This window comes from Microcaecilia unicolor, chromosome 4 (assembly GCF_901765095.1).
Source record: "Microcaecilia unicolor chromosome 4, aMicUni1.1, whole genome shotgun sequence".
NCBI classification, from domain to species: Eukaryota; Metazoa; Chordata; class Amphibia; order Gymnophiona; family Siphonopidae; genus Microcaecilia; species Microcaecilia unicolor.
The window spans coordinates 293,048,734-293,066,289 of NC_044034.1; the positions used below are offsets into that span (position 1 = coordinate 293,048,734).

Genomic DNA, 17,556 nt, shown 5'->3' on the forward strand with positions numbered 1-17,556 from the left:
CTTCCCAGTCAGGTTTTCAGGATATCCACAATGAATATGCATGAACTTGATTTGCATACACTGCCTCCATTATATGCAGATATCTATCTTACATATTCATTGTAGATATCCTGAAAACCTGACTGAAAAGGGGTACTCCAGGACTGGACTTAAGAAACATTGGTTTAAATCATAAAATCAACCTTTCAAATCTGATGAAGATAGCTTAATTGTTAGATTTTCTTTTTCCATTTTAGATATTTTCTCTCCAAACAATGTCTAGGAGCTGCTCTATTTAAACTGCCCCCTTTTCCTTTCTCCTCCAGGTCACACACACACAGGCAACATGTATGCACACGTAGAATGGAAAGAATTATATGGTTCTGTGCTGCACATGCTTTCTCCACTTATTTGTGAAGGCAATGTCCTGTGATTGCTTGCTTGATTTTTTTTTTTCCAGCAGCTTAAATTGAGTTTCTATCCCACAGCTGTTAAGTTTGAACCTCTTCCTTGTGAGGACATATCTGCTCTCCCTAGCACTGCTATAGCCAGTGAGGGAGCATTTGAAGAGCTTCAACCTTCCTTAAAAGAGAGAGCACAGAATGTGAGGACACCTGGTGTCATCGTTACAAAGGGGTGGACTGGTGAACAAGGCTCATACCTGAAGTTCCAAGTTGGTGAAATTCCTAGGCAAGGAAATCCAAACTCTTATCAGAACACAGCAGGCTCAACTATCCACTAGCTTCTCTCTTTTGCCATTGATAGGGGATGTTGCATTTTCTGCTATGCCATACTCTTAATTGTTGCTAGCTTTTGAGGGGGGGGGGTGCCAGATTTTTCAAACTTTGACTGGCACTACTTCCTGGGTCTAGTTGTATTGTAGCACTATACAGATAATGATGTTTAAATCTCAGGCATAGAAGAAAAATTTACTCATGGAGGAATTCTGCGCAACTGTGCAGTACAGAATTTCCCACCCTTTGCAGAATACACAGGATTCTGTGATGGTACCAGCTTGAGGTGTCTCTCTCTTCCCCATAGCAATCGCTCAGCAGGAGGAGGAGGAAGTAAATCGCTCAACATTGGGTCACTTCCTCCTCCTCTGCCGGCTTAGACAATAGAGTTGCATACCTGTAATGGTTGTTCTCCATGAACAGTGGGATATTTCAGCCACAGAAGTGGTGAGTGCACCGAACTGGAGAGAGATTCAAAGCCGACAGTCTTGAGAGAGACTTTTTTTTTTTTTACCGTATGCGTGAGAAGTCCCACCTAAGGCAGATAATATAAATAGTAGACCCCAGCATGTTCCAGACTCTGTTCATATCAAGCATGTTTCAACTCGGGGAAGGGAAGGTGGAATTGTGTGGCTGAATATCCCACTGTCCACAGAGAAACTTTTACAGGTATGAAACTTAATTCTACCAGGACAGTGGTAATATTTCAGCCAAACAAATAGTGACTCCCAAGCTATATTTTTTAAAAAGGAGAAAAAGCCTCAATTATGAGGGATTACTCCGTCGTTGGTGCACCAACATAAGGGAGGTCCCTCATATCATCATGGGCAAAAAACTCCTTACTTAATCTAAAGCTACTGCTTAAAGCGTCTTCCAGAAAAGTATATATTTGTAAACATACGGCTGCTGCTCAGTTACAAATCCTGTGCACTTATCTTTTAAGTCTTTTGGACACCTTCCACGGCCCGACTTTGGCCCAAGTTTCGAATCCTTCCTCAGGGTCCGTGGTGTCTGACTCTAAAGATCTAAACAAAAACGTATAACAATCGAATCTCTCAGAACATGACTTCATCAAATAAATTTTCTGACTTAGTGGTTCTTACCAGATACTATGTGGTCTATTCTCTCTGACTTCTCAAAATTACCAGTCTATATACAGTTATTCCACAAGAGGAAGCGTTAAATGTATTAGAGGAAGTATTGAATTGGAGAACAGAGCGTAAAGTACCTACAGCATTTATATTGGAATTAGCAACGTTAGCATTAAAAAAATCATTTCTTCCAGTTTGAAGGGAGACTTTTTAAGCAAATAACAGGGGTGGCAATGGGAGTTACTATCGCACCCTCCGTTGCCAACCTGTTTGTAGCTGTTTTGAGGAAAAACATGTGTATGGTACACCTTGGTTTATAAAAGTCAAGCTATGGTTAAGATTTATAGACGATATTTTTTGTCTATGGACTGGAACAAGGACAGAACTGGAAGATTTTGAGAAATATTTGAACCAATGTCACTCATCATTGAAATTTACCATGCAATGTGAAAAACAGATTATCTCCTTTTTAGATGTATCTGTGACTAAGGTAGATACTGGATTTCAGACTACTGTCTTCCGAAAAGAAACAGACAGAAACACATTATTAAAGTATGATACTAGTCATCCAAGAAAGTTAAAAGATAGCTTACCCTTCTCTCAATTTCTGCGCTATAGACGCATATGCTCTGATTTGCCTGAATACAAACGGAAAGCTAAAGAACTTAGTGGCAGACTGAAAGAGAGAGGTTTTCCTAAAAAAGTAATACAACAAGCTTATAGAAGAGCTAAATACAATAATCGAGAATTTCTCTTTACACCAAGACAAATTCAAGCAGAAGATGATCAAGATACACTGACGTGTGTATTACGTTATTCTATGAGAGCAAATGAAATTGCTAATGCTATAAGATCGAACTGGCATGTTATACAAACATTACCAGGTTTTGAACATAGTCGGTTAAGGCTTGCCTACAGTAGAGGTCGAAATCTAAAGGAGATCCTAGCCCCGTCGGCTTTAAGACAAATTTTAACTACACGAGAACAAAATGAAAAGGGACATACCAGTTGTGGAGAATGCAATATGTGTGATATGATGCTTAATATAAAAGAATTCACAGACCCTCAATCAAAGAAAAAATATATTTTACAACATAATACGACTTGCCGATCAGATTGGGTAGTCTATTGTATTATTTGCACTTGCAATGAATTATACATAGGTCAGACGTCATGTAAACTTTCTACAAGATTAATTGAACACAAAAGTGACATCAACATTAAGAAAACTACAGCACCGTTGGCAGCTCACTGCAATAAAGGACATTTATTTGAGAGTCTTAAATGTTTTGTCTTTCAACAACCTAAATGGCATATAGGAGGAGGAGATAGAAAACTCCTTCTACTGAGACAAGAACAACGCTGGATTTTTAAGCTACATACACTATATCCATATGGAATGAACACTAGAATAGAATGGAACAAGTTTTTCTGAACTGGCGTTGTACCTTTAAATTTATGATGACTCCTGTTGATCGACATTATAGAGGGAGGGTCTAAGCTGGAGGCGTCTTACACCAGCTTAGATAAAGCGCGGCCATTTTTTAATTTTGAGAAGTCAGAGAGAATAGACCACATAGTATCTGGTAAGAACCACTAAGTCAGAAAGTTTATTTGATGAAGTCATGTTCTGAGAGATTCGTTTGTTATACGTTTTTGTTTAGATCTTTAGAGTCAGACACCACGGACCCTGAGGAAGGATTTGAAACTTGGGCCAAATTCGGGCCGTGGAAGGTGTCCAAAAGACTTAAAAGATAAGTGCACAGGATTTGTAACTGAGCAGCAGCCGTATGTTTACAAATATATACTTTTCTGGAAGACGCTTTAAGCAGTAGCTTTAGATTAAGTAAGGAGTTTTTTGCCCATGATGATATGAGGGACCTCCCTTATGTTGGTGCACCAACGATGGAGTAATCCCTCATAATTGAGGCTTTTTCTCCTTTTTAAAAAATATTCAAAAAATTTCAATAATATCGTTAGAATCCTAGGATATTGTAGTTTGATGAATTGTCATATGTTAATTGGGTCATATCCTATTGAGCTCTTATTGGACATTCAGATGTATTTGTCTGCTCATAGCAGAAAGAGATAAGTCTGCAATCCAGGATGATAAAGTTCTTATAGAGACTGGATAATTCTTGCACTTCAGATTTATAGAGAAACAGTTGGGATGGTCTGTCAGACTCTGTGTGCAGTAAATAGGTTTGCAAAATTTGTTTGCAGTCTAAAGAATGTAATGACTCCTTTTCAGATTAATGATATGGAAGTGGATAATATATTGGAAATGCTAAAGTCCTACACAGACCTGCCTATCTCTGACTGCTATCTTCATATAGTCTCTCTTATCCTTTCCCTGTGCCTTCTCACTCTTCCTTCCCTCCCATTTCATGTCATGTAATTTCATGTAATTCTATTTGTACACCCTTGTAAGCCACTTTGAGTCTGCATCCCTGTGGAAAAAAGTGGGGTATAAATGTGCAAATAAATAAAGGTTGATTGAGATGAAAATCAGACACCACCTTAGGTAAAAACTTAGGGTGAGTTCTGAGGAGTACTTTATTATCCAGAATTTGGATATATGCCGGATAAAAAAAAAAAAAAACAGGCCTGTATTTCACTAATACGATGAGTGGAAGCAATTGTGAGGGAAATTGTCTTCCAGGTGAGGAATTTTAAGGAAGTCTGATGTAAAGGCTGAAATGGAGGTAACGTGAGACATTTGAGTACTAGATTCAAATCCTAAGCTGGGGTTGGTGGTTTAACAGGAGGTTTTAGATTTGTAGCTTCTTTCATAAATCTTTTAACAATTTAGATTTCTAGTAATGTGTTGATCATTTGAGAAATTGTGGAATACAGGTGAGGTAGATTAATCCTGAATTTGAACGATATAAAAGATAGTCAAGAATGTGAAAATTGACAATGGTAAGGATAAGGATCGTAATGCTTAGAAGTGCACTGTTGTGAAAAATAGGTCTATTTGAAATAAGGTTTTGTGGCTGCTAATAAAACATCCAGAACAGGTGGAGAAAAATTAAACTGTTCTACTCTGGCTGCAGCTGCCATTCTGTGAGAGCTAGTGAGCTCAAATTTGGATGAAGAAGAGTTCCTTGCTTCTGGGTGATGAGATCTGGATCTTAAAGGCTGATTTGAGGTTCAGTTGACATTCACTGTAGGAGAGGATACCAAGGGATGTGGCCAATCTGGCACTATGAGGATCTTGGGTTTGTCTTGCAAGATATTTTGGATAGTTCTGTGGATGAGGTCAAAGGGAGCAAATGCGTAAATTATTGATGCTTCCAGATTATTAAACATTTGTCCGATGCTGATCTGTTTTGTGCTGGAAGTTTGGAGCAGAATTGATCGCATTTTTTTTTTGATTGGTGAAGCAAAGAGATCTATTATTGGGAGTTCCCCATTTGCTGAAAAGGCTGAGTGTAATCAAGCTCTTTAAAACTTCTTGAGTCTCTTGGATCCTGTGGCTCCCTGTTCGTTTATGTAAAATATTGCCACATGATTGTCCGTTTGAGCAAGGACTACCTGATGCTGAAGAAGATTTGGAAAAGTTTGCAGCACATATTGATTGCTTGAAGTTCTAAAAGATTTATGTGATAGGACATACCTTGGAAGGACCATAGCCCTTGAGTTTGGAACTGAGGAAGATGTACTCCCCAACCAGTCTGATGGACAGGATAGATGAAAAATGTGTCGTCCTCATTACATTTTCTTCCTGATGCCACCAAAGAAGAGATCGTTTTATCTCTTGAGACAGATGGATAATGTGTGAAAGAGGTTGTTGATTCCAATTGGATTTGAGATTCCATTGAAGGGTTCTCGTATGAGGTTTGGCCATGGGGACCACTTGAATGGCTGCAGCCATGTGTCCTAAGATGGTCATCAACTGTCTTGCTGTAGCTCGATGATTTTGTAGAAGAGTGGATATCATGGACTGAATGATAGCTTTTCAATCCTGTAAGAGATAACACAGTACTGTTTTTGTTGTCCAAATAATTGGTCCTATAAACTAGCGATTGTGTTGATTTGATTTTTGGGTAGTTGACCAGAAAACCCAGACTGGAAAGAATATCAATCGTCTATTGAAAGGACACAGATAATTCTTGGTGGGATGGAGCTGCTAAAAGTCAGTCATTCAAATATGGGAAGATGAGTACTCCGTCTTCTGAGATATGCGGCCACTGCTGCAACCACCGTGGTGAATACTCTGGGTGCTGAGGATAGGCCGAACAGTAGAACCTTGTATTGATTTTGCTCCATTGAGGAGGAATCTCAAATATTTTCTGTAGTTTGTATGAATTGGGATGTGGAAATATATGTCCTGCAAATCTATCAAAGCAAGCCAACTGTTTTTCAGAATGAGAGAGAATATAATGGGTAAGGAATTTTATTCAAAATTTTTCTTTGACATAGAGGTTGAGACTGCAAAGATCTAGAATTGGTCTCAACTCACCCAATTCCTTGGGTATTAAGGAAATACTTGGAATAAAAGCCCCATTGATGGTTGGGATGATGGTCAAAAAGATGGAATCAGTTTGTTAGGCTGTTGCTGTTGTGCATTCTTTTGCGACTTCCTCTCCCTTGCTTGCCTAAATTGATTTGATTGCCTAGATTGGTGTGTGTTATTTTTTGGTTTTGTTTTATTATAAGAGTACAACCTATTATAGGGTTAATATCTCCTGTAACTGTACCATGATTTCTTGTTGTAATAAGTATTTTGTTTTCTGTTAGACATACTACTTTGTTCAATATCATCTTCTGCTAGAGTGGTTAATGTATTGCAGTTGTCTTTGATAAAGTCAATCATTGACTTTATCACCAAATAAGTTTTGACCTGTGCAGGGTGCATCAGCCACTTTATCATGAACATCTTCTTGTAGCATGGAAGATTTTAGCCAAGCAATGCATCTTGCTGAAATAACTACCAATGCACCTCTCATCGCAGTTTCATAAGAATCATGTGCTGCTCTAATGCATTTTGAGCAGTCTTCAAGATCCTGTAAAAGGTTATGAAACAGTTTCACTGAATCCTTTGACATAGATTCCACCATCAGTTTTAATTTTTCCAGTGTCTTGAACATATATCTGGTTATGCAGAAATAATGTGCTGTAATTCTGGCATTAAGACACAGTACTTTGATACTCTTTCTAGAAGTATACGGAGTATTCTATATATCCTCTTGTAATTCAAGTAATACCTAATGTAAGGGTAATGTTACAATTTCTCTAGGTGTATTAAGATACTGTAAGACATCCATACGCGTTGCTCATGGATCAGGTTTTGACTGTCTCACCAATTGAAGTTCCTTGGCAATTGTTTTTGTAAAAATTTGGAGTAAGACGTATTCTCTGGAAGAGATGTTTTAATCGGCTCTGGAGGAGATGGGTCCGATGGTATTCTGGGTGATCTGGTAGAATGCAATGAAGGATGGTCATGGTGGGGTTGTTAGAAGCTGCAGAAAAAGAAGTCAGTATCCGAAAAAGCTTCTTCTAGTAATGAAGAAGTAGATAAAGATGGTGATGAGATATATCGGCAGAATGTTCAGATTCTTCACCATCAGTATTATTTGGCTGAGGGGTTGACAGCTGCCCCTGTGCCTCAGGAAGGTAAGACATCAAATACCCTTATAGAAAAGGGGGGGGGGGGGAAGTAACATCTGGAGAGCCTTGTATACCAATGCCCATAGTATGGGGAAACAAATTTCTAGATCTAGAGGCTGCAGTGATAGAAACCGACTTGGATTTATTGGCGTCACAAAGTCGTGGTTCACAGAGAGCCATGACCGGGATACAGTTACACCTGGCTATAATCTATTCTCCGAGGACAAGCAGGCTACTTGTTCTCACTGATGGGTGACGTCCACGGCAGCCCCTCCAATCGGAAACTTCACTAGCAAAGTCCTTTGCTAGTCCTCGCGTGCCCATGCGCACCGCGCATGCGTGGCCGTCTTCCCGCCCGAACCGGCTCGTGTTCGTCACTCTTCTTTTGTCCGCGCTCGGTATGGTCCTGTTTTGCGCCGTTCGCGCCCCTTAAGTTGACCCTCACGCGACTTTTTGACTTTTCGCTAAAAAAAAAAAAAAAGGGATTCCGGAGAAGGGCCTTTTGGTCTTTTTCCCTTTCCCTTACTTCTAGTTTTTGGCCCCGTTAAGTTTTCTTTCGTTTTCGGGGTAGGCCCCTTTGAGGCCTCGGGTCGAGTTTTTTTTTTCTCCCCATCTTTTTGGTGCCTTACCACAATTACGAGTTTTGATTTCGCCGGCGTGATTTTTCCACCCATGTCATCGAAGTCTCCCAGCGGCTTCATGAAGTGCACCCAGTGCGCCCGGGTAATCTCGCTCACTGATAGGCACGCGTCGTGTCTTCAGTGTCTGGGGGCTGGGCACCGCCCGCAGGCCTGCAGTCTTTGCGCCCTTTTACAGAAAAGGACTCAGGTAGCGAGATTGGCCCAGTGGAACGTTTTGTTCTCGGGCTCTGCATCGGCACCGGGAGTATCGAGTGCGTCGACGTCGACAGCGTCAACACCTCCGCCCTCGGCCGCGACGGTATCGAGGCATCGAACCTCTGCATCGTCGGGGCCGAGACATCGGAAGTCGGCGTTGGTGGTACCGGGACCTCTGCTTCTGCTGATGTCGTCGGACGGTGGTGCTTCGTCTGGAGTGCAGGTGAGGGCTGTCCATTCCCCTGCTGGTGGCGGTGAGCCTTCGGGTGGGTCTCCCCCTACCCTGAGGGCTCCTGCGGTACAGCCCCCCCCCGAGACCGACCTTCGGCCCCGAGGAAGCGACGGTTGGATTCTACGTCCTCCTCGTCGGTACCGGGAAGCTCCGGTGACATGCTTCGTTTGAAAAAGTCAAAGAAGCATCGACACCGGTCTCCTTCCCGCGTCGGTACCGAGAGCTCTGGGTCGCCGAGGGAGTCGGCACCCAGTAGGCATCGGCACCGGGAGGACCACTCACCCTCTGTTCAGGAGGTGTCGATGCGCTCCACCTTGGACAGCCCGGAACAGCCTCCACGCCCGGAACAGACTCCGACATCGACGCCTGCATCGACTTCCATGTCTTTCTCCACAGCTGCCCTGCACGAGAGTCTCCGGGCCGTTCTCCCAGAGATCCTGGGAGAGCTGTTGCGCCCTTCCCCTCCGGTACCGGGGGTGCTTGCGCCACCAGTACCGTTGAGCGAGGCGCCGGCTGGCCCCTTGCCCGGGGTGAGGTCTCCGACATCGGTGCCGCTTGCGGTACCGACTGCGGTCGCCTCCCAGGAAGGCTCCCCGACGACGTCGGTGGAGGGAGCTTCGCCGGTGCGGGCGAGGGAGTCTACATCTCGACGCTCCCACCGTGGCCGTGGTTCCACGGAATCGAGTCGGGCACAGCTTCAGACACAGGTTCGTGAACTTGTGTCTGATACCGATGGTGAGGTCTCGTGGGAGGAGGAGGAGGACATCAGATATTTCTCTGACGAGGAGTCTGATGGCCTTCCTTCGGATCCCACTCCCTCCCCTGAAAGGCAGCTTTCTCCTCCCGAGAGTCTGTCTTTTGCGGCCTTTGTCCGGGAGATGTCTACGGCCATCCCCTTCCCGGTGGTTGTGGAGGACGAGCCCAGGGCTGAAATGTTTGAGCTCCTGGACTATCCTTCTCCACCTAAGGAAGCGTCCACAGTACCCATGCATCATGTCCTAAAAAGACATTGCTGGCGAACTGGACCAAGCCTTTAACTAATCCCCACATTCCCAAGAAGATCGAGTCCCAGTACCGGATCCATGGGGACCCAGAGCTGATGCGCACTCAGTTGCCTCACGACTCTGGAGTTGTGGATTTGGCCCTAAAGAAGGCTAAGAGTTCTAGGGAGCATGCTTCGGCGCCCCCGGGCAAGGACTCTAAAACCTTAGACTCCTTTGGGAGGAAGGCCTACCATTCCTCTATGCTCGTGGCCAAAATTCAGTCTTACCAGCTCTACACGAGCATACACATGCGGAACAATGTGCGGCAGTTGGCGGGCTTGGTGGACAAGCTCCCTCCTGAGCAAGCCAAGCCATTTCAGGAGGTGGTCAGGCAGCTGAAGGCGTGCAGAAAATTCCTGGCTAGAGGGGTGTATGACACCTTTGATGTTGCGTCCAGGGCCGCTGCTCAAGGTGTGGTGATGCGCAGACTCTCATGGCTGCGTGCCTCCGACCTGGAGAATAGGATCCAGCAGCGGATTGCGGACTCGCCTTGCCGTGCGGATAATATTTTTGGAGAGAAGGTCAAACAGGTGGTAGAGCAGCTCCACCAGCGGGATACCGCTTTCGACAAGTTCTCCCGCCGGCAGCCTTCAGCTTCTACCTCCACAGGTAGACGTTTTTATGGGGGAAGGAAGACTGTTCCCTACTCTTCTGGCAAGCGTAGGTACAATCCTCCTTCTCGACAGCCTGCAGCCCAGGCTAAGCCCCAGCGCGCTCGCTCTCGTCAGCAGCGTGCGCCTCAGCAAGGCCCCTCGGCTCCCCAGCAAAAGCAAGGGACGAGCTTTTGACTGGCTCCAGCAGAGCATAGCCGCCATCCAAGTGTCAGTGCCGGGCGATCTACCGGTCGGAGGAAGGTTGAAAGTTTTTCACCAAAGGTGGCCTCTCATAACCTCCGATCAGTGGGTTCTTCAAATAGTCCGGCAAGGATACACCCTCAATTTTAGCAAAGCTTTTGATACAGTTTCGCACAGGTGACTGATAAATAAACTGAATGCCCTCGATATAGGACTTGTGACTGACTGGGTTAAAAATTGGTTAAATGGAAAGAGACAGAGGGTAGTGGTAAATGGAGCTTGCTCTGAGAAAAGGGATGTTATCAGGGTTTGGTCCTCAGGCCGGCTCTTTTTAACATCGTTGTGAGTGATTTTGCGGAAGGGCTGTTTGGTAAAGTTTGTCTCTCTGCGGATGATACCAAACTCTGTAATAGGGTGGACACCCCAGAGGGTGTGAATGGCATGAGGAAGGATCTAGCAATGCAGGGTCATGCACTTGGGTTACAAGATTCCAGGGAAGTGGTACAATATAGGGGGTGAAGTGCTTCTGTGTATGAAAGAAGAGCGGGACTTGGGGGTGATTGTGTCTGGTGGCCTTAAGGCCTCCAAACAGGTAGAAAAAGTGATGATCAAAGTAAGAAGGATTCTTGGCTGCATAAGGAGAGGAATGACCAGCAGGAAAAAAGAGATGATAATGCCCTTTATATAAGTCTCTGGTGAGGTCCCATATGGAGTACTGTGTGCAATTCTGGAGATCGCACCTTCAGAAGGATATAAACAGGATGGAGTCGGTCCAGAGGTCGGCTACAAAATTGGTAAGCTGTCTCGCTCATAAAACACATAGGGACAGGCTCATGAACCTCAACGTGTATACGCTAGAAGAGAGGCGGGATGGTGGCATTAATGTACAGTAGGTGAGCCTTTTTCAAATGAAGGAAAACTCTGGAAAGAGGGGGTATACAATGAAGTTAAGAGGAGATAGGGTTAGGAGGAATCTATGAAAATACTCTTTCACAGAAAGGGTGGTGGATGTGTAGAATGGCTTCCCGATGGAGGTCGTGGAGATGAGGATTGTGTCAGAATTTAAGAAAGCGTGGGACAGACATGTGGGGTCCCTTAGGAAAGGAAGAGTTAGTGGTTACTGAAGATGAGCAGACTGGATGGGCCTTTTGGCCCTTATCTGCTGTCATATTTCTATCAGTGTAGACCAGTGATGGCGAACCTATGGCACGCGTGCCAGAGAGGGCACGCAGAGCCTGGTCCGCCCATCCTCCCTCCCTCCGAGCACCAGGCCGACCTCCCTCCATCCCACCAAGCACCAGCCCGACCGCCCTCTGAGCACCAGGGCCCGCCCTCCTTCGAAATTTAAAAGGCATACCTGGTCGGGGTTAAGGTGGTGTCTGCAGCGGCAGCGAAAAGTGTGGTGTTTGCTCGGCGCGCCTTCGGTCTTCCCTTCTGTCTCTCAAGCTCTGGTCCCACCCTCACTTCCTGTTTCCACAAGGGTGGGACCAGAGCTTGAGAGACAGATGGGAAGGCCGAAGGCGCGCCGAGCAAACAACACACTTTTTGCTGCCGCTGAGGACGCCACCTCAACCCCGACCAGGTATGCCTTTTAAATTTCGAAGGAGGGGGGGCCCTGGTGCTCGGAGGGAGGGAGGGAGGCCGGGCTGCCTGGTGCTGGGAGGGAGGCCTGCCTGGTGCTGGGAGAGGAGGGTGGCTGGAGGGGAGGGCAGGGGGGAGAGGAGGGTGGCTGGACATGGATGGAGGGCATGAAATGAAGAAGAAAGGAGGAAAGTAAAGAAATATATGGAAAGGAAGCCCTGGAAATGGAGTTAAGAGAAGAGATAGCAGCAGAATCAGACAACAAAGGTAGAAAAAAAATCATTTTATTTTCATTTTAGTGTTTGGAATATGTCCAATTTGAGAATTTACATCTGCTGTCTTATTTTGCACTGGGTATACTGGAGCTGTAACAGCTTACAGAAATGATTTACAATGGAAAAAAAAATCATTTTTTTCTCCTATACTAATATAATATTTTCAATGATGTCTGCCTATATGCACCATGGCTGGTGTAAGGGGTGTGGCTATCATAGGAATGGAGTCGTATGTGGTGACCCCGCCCATAATGAGTACCGGCACCTGTTGGCACTTTGCGATAAATAATTAGATTTTGGGTTGCTGTTTGGGCACTCGGTCTCTGAAAGGTTCGCCATCACTGGTGTAGACTCTCCTCTGCACCATTTAGGAGAAGGGATATCCTTTTGTATAGTCAGAGCAGCAGAGGGAGGGACTGAATGGGAATACTGCACAGATTGGATGATGATGATTCAGCTCTCTCCCTATTTGGCGCTGATGATATGGTAGGCGGAGTTCTGAGCAGTTCATCAGTATGGTGATGTCAGCGCCTAGGAGGAGTTGCTGCCAGTGTTGAGGATTTGTCCTGTGAATGCTTGTCAGCACTTTGGGTCTCGGACACAGATTTAGAAGACAGTTTATCCTTTGTGAGTGTGTGAACTCTCAGCTGAGTGCCTAGAATGTTTTTCTCATGCTTTTCAGAGGCCTTGCATGTTTAGACTTTTGGGCTGTTATTTAAATACTCTCAAGTTTATCTCCCTTATTTTTCTCACTCTGGGAGATACTTGACGGCAAGAAGTGCAAGAGTCTACTGGCTGGAAGGTCCCGTACAACGGATACAGGAGTCATGAATATCCAGAGTTACATTTTATGTGTGCATTTTGAGCAATGCTTGAAACCTGGCTTCTTTGGAGACATTGTAATAACTACTGCCGCAAAGTCATTCTTTTTAAAGGACATAATGAGTGAAGGTGTAAACAAATAGAAAACTTACGTAGTCCTAACTGTTCTGCGGACAAGAAAAACTGAGTCTGGAACGTGCTGGGTCTACTATTTATACTACCTGCCTTAGGTGGGAATTCCCACGCATGCAGTTTTAAGTCTCTCTTGAGGACTGTCAGCTTTCAATCTCTCTCCAGTTTGGTGCCATCACCTGCTGACATCACCACTTCTGTGGCTGAAATATCACCACAGTCCTGGGAGAACCAACTGATTATGTGAACCACACAGGCCTCCCTACAGACTTATGGTTCACATGAGCAGTCGGCCTAAGCCACCAGACGAGGAGGAAGTGACCCGATGTGCAGCGGTTCTCTTCCTCCTGCGCAATCTCTGTGGAGGAGAGAGCAGCTGATGCTAGCTGTGTGGGAGGGGGGAGGGCAGAGCCAGGTGAGTATGTGCCATTGGGTGAGAGGGGAGCAGTTAAAACTTGGCTTTTTCATCAGGCCTATAACACCTGTATGGACTGGAAATAAGTTTTGTCTACTCTGATTTTTGAATGCTTGATTTACTATTGAAAGTTATGAAAGGAGTAGAGCAAGGTGCAAGCATACCCCTATGGTTTGTGGGGAGGGAAGCAGTGGAAGCTGAGAGCATGCCATGGAGATTGGGGGGGGGGGAGCAGAGAAAGCTGAGATTGTGCTGCTGGGGTGCAGGCAGAACAGTGTGCCACTGGTGTGGTAGGAGGTCAAGCTTGAGGGTGTGCCATAGGAAGGAGAAGACTTTGAGGGGGCAGACAGAATAAGGTGTGGCGCGTAGGTCTTGCTGGGAGTTAGAGGGAGAGAGAACTGCAGTTGGTGTGTGAGATGGAAGTGGGAGGTTGGAGCCTGAAGAGGGAAATTCAGGTCTTGTGATGGGAAAATTCTCTACAAAAGCACTACAAATAAATTGTGCAGAAAGTGCATTGGACTTTTTCCACTTGGGTTCAATATAGTAATTTTTCTCTGGGCACTGATCAGTCTATTGTTTTTATGCTGTATAGTGAAGAATAGCTAGAAAGTGTGTGGGTTCTGCAGAAGATGGGTTTGGGTTTATTTTTCTAAATAGTTCACCCTTAGGGTTTGCTGCTGCTTTTGGAGAAGAGATGCTATTAAAACATGATCATTAGCTTGTAGCAAGCACAGTGGTACCATTGCAACCCAGCAGGAAGGCAGGAAAGTTACCATATTGGGCAGGACACTGGTAGAAGGACTGGGAATGTGGCAGAAAATGAAGTATAAGAAGATTGGATCCCTTTCTAGTTGGGTTCTGCATTACTCTTGAAACTGTAGAATATCTCATAGATTGGCACATAGGATGACCTTTACAACCTTGCTTTCTTCCAATGCATGCAGGTTGAAGGGAACACCTGCTCTCCACATGAAGCTATTGACTCCGGTGCGACGTTCTGTACGAATTGAGCATTCAATTTCACACTATCCAGATATCCTGCAGGAACATGACACCGTTGTGGCCTCCCTGAATGAGCTTCTGGACATAGAAGAAACAAGTGCATTTGTATACCGTCAGAATGAGGCCCTGCCAAAGGAGATAGACACTCAGATCCTTGGACTGTAGCTAATATTTAAGAAAATAATAACTTGCTTCTGTGACCACATAGCTAGGCTTCTCAGATTCATGACAGATGTACAACATTGCATTTTGCTTAACAATATTCAGACAGGTGGCAATACTTACACTATTAGAGAAAGCAGTCTATCTTCCACTTAATGCCCATTTGTCAATTGTACAGTGAAGCAGCTGCATGCCTTGAAAAGAGGTTAAAAAGTATAACTTTAACAAGAAAATGATCTGTAAACAGTGCTTTCAATTATTACCCAAGGACCCATGAAATGGCTTATAAATCTTTCTACAATAAAGAGAATGAACATGTCTATCCTTCAAAAACACATTTTAATGTAAATGTATTCTACTTCAGAATTATAATGTTTTAAATGTCAGTTATATATGTATATGTACAGTATCTTGTTTATAATTAAACTGATGTATATGGACTATGTAATGTATGTGTTCTGAAACCTTTTTCCTCTCTGCTCACGGAAATTTCCACACACCATGGGGGGGGGAGAGAGTAAAAAAATCTATACACACAGAAGTGGGGTCATAGGCTGACTTTTTACAAACTAAAATACTTGGTACCACTCTGTCAACATTTAGCTATGTAGTCTAATGATTCAATTCCCTTGCCCACAGTACTCTAACATTTTTAATTTTAATCCTTCCTTGCTCTCAGAATGTTTTGTTATACTTTTTGTAATATGTTTTCGGATGTATTTGTTTCACTTTTGGAATCTGCCTAGAATTTAAGGTAACACAAAATATGAATGCTTATATTGAATTAAATTACATATTTACCCAATTCCTTTCAACCCTGTCCTCAAGACCTATCTAGCCAGTCAGGTTTTTAGGATGCCTACAATGAAGATGCATGAGGCAGATGCGCATACTGTAGAGGTAGTGCGTGCAAATATAACTTGTACAGCTTCATTGTGGATATCCTGAAAACCTGACTGGCTAGATGGGCCCTAAGATGCTGTTCTCTATGGTGTGTGTGTGAATGGTGGAAGAGATTTTAAGATATTGAAGAGAAGGAATCAAATTTCAGTGTATATAGCCTTTGATGTATTCTTGCCTTGTCTCTGGTCCCACAAAAAATAAATAAAATTTCTCCTACAGCCCTCAGAGCCAGTTACTGCCAATGTGTTTGCTACATTTGTATTATTCCTCTAATTATACTTGCTCACAGTACATCATCAATAAAACACATTTTTAAAGAATTTCCATTTAACATTTGTTAAAATTGCTGTGTTTTTTTTTTTTTTGTAAAAGACTAGACTCTCTTTCTCCAGGTGAGCATTGGAAGGCAATAAATTCCACAGACAGGGTGCAGCTATTGAAATGTCTTATCCCAAGTTAGGGCTTGCAATGTTTATAGCAGAGACACAGCAGGTCCAGCAGAACACAACACATGATCACCTACCTGAGGCACAGTTAATTCTTTCAAATAAGGCAGGGACCCACCATGCAAATGCTCTCTACATACTTACTGTTCAATCCAAAAAAGCACATTAACCCTTAATTCAGGCCCATAAGCTTGTTTAAATAGTACCTATTCCGTTCTCTCTTGAAATGCCCCATTTTCTTTAATAATCTCAATTCCAAATGGGATCGCATTCCATAGCTTTGGACCAGCCACATAGAAGGTAGAGGAACAATACTCCTCTAACCTAACACTTTGATACAAGGGAACATCCAACTGTACTGCCAATAGATCTCAAAGCTTGTGGGGGATAATGATGCAAATTAGTAGAGATCAATAGAGATACATTTATCTATAACTTTAACAACCAAAAATGTCACCCTATACTTAATTCCTCTGTTCTACTAATGACCAATGGCGGTTCTTTAAAACCAAAGAACTGTGTGTAAAATAAGAACAACCAGAGAGCATATGTGTAGTGGCATTTTGCGGTACTCTTTGAAATACCAAGCAAAATAAGGAATTATAGTGCTTTAAACCACCATTCTAAAATTAGAATTACTCAACTAATCTTAGTCTCATGATGACAGGCAATAAAAGAATTGCATTCCTACAGTTTTTTAAACTTGGCATTTCATAGTTAACACTCCAATATTACCCCAAGATTCCAAATTTTACACAACACTGGGATAGTAACATCATCCACTGTGAAATGAATTGGAAAATCCTGACAAATACAGGATCTGAGTTTTTGCAACATTCAACTTTAGATGTTTACCTTTCAAATGTTGCAAAGATGTAACATTTCAAAACTATGTTCCACCGTTTTATCAGTGTCTATCAAAAACTCTATCAGTCAGGTATAGGTGGAACTGGAGTCCCACACAATGCAATAATCTGCATAATGGTGAAAGAAAAATGTAAAACAAAAATCGCAGATAACATGAGCCCTGCAGAATTTTTAAAGACACAAAATGTTTTGGGGTTTTTTTTTTAAGTCAAACCAGTCTAATACATCACCTGCCAAGCCCATTGATCTCAATCAATTGATCAAAATTCTATGGTTAATTGTGTCAAAAGCATCTCAGTATCATGTTGACCATGAAATCCAAATTGATAAGGAACAAAAATATTATGTAATTCAAGAAACTTTAATTGCTCATATACTACCTGTTTCTAAAATGTTTTGCAAAAAATGGTGGGGATGATACTGGTCTATAATTGAGGTAGTAGAATCTAGAGAGCAACTCTTAGGGGGTCTTTTATTAATGATTAGCTCGAGTTATCTGCAAAAAAGCCCATTTTATTCCTATGGGCCCTGCTGCAGATAACTTGAGCTAAGCATTTAGTAAAACACCCCCTTAATGAGCAGTTTAACTACTGCTTTCCTTAAAATGTTAGGTACATTACCCTCATCCA

The 17,556-nt window shown here is 43.4% G+C and overlaps 1 protein-coding gene across 2 annotated transcripts in view; it reads left to right on the forward strand.

The window, feature by feature from the left end:
- CKAP2L (cytoskeleton associated protein 2 like) overlaps window positions 1-15,897 on the forward strand; it is a 95,723-nt gene extending 79,826 nt beyond the window's left edge. The window contains exons 8-9 of one of the 2 annotated variants that reach the window (XM_030201706.1): window positions 476-669; window positions 14,492-15,897. In XM_030201706.1, the coding sequence (XP_030057566.1) occupies window positions 476-669; window positions 14,492-14,714 (417 nt within the window). In that variant the 3' untranslated portion in view covers window positions 14,715-15,897. Of the gene's footprint in view, window positions 1-467; window positions 670-14,491 lie in introns of those variants that run through there. The other variant, XM_030201705.1, reaches the window with a different exon arrangement.
- Window positions 15,898-17,556: the final 1,659 nt, after the last annotated feature.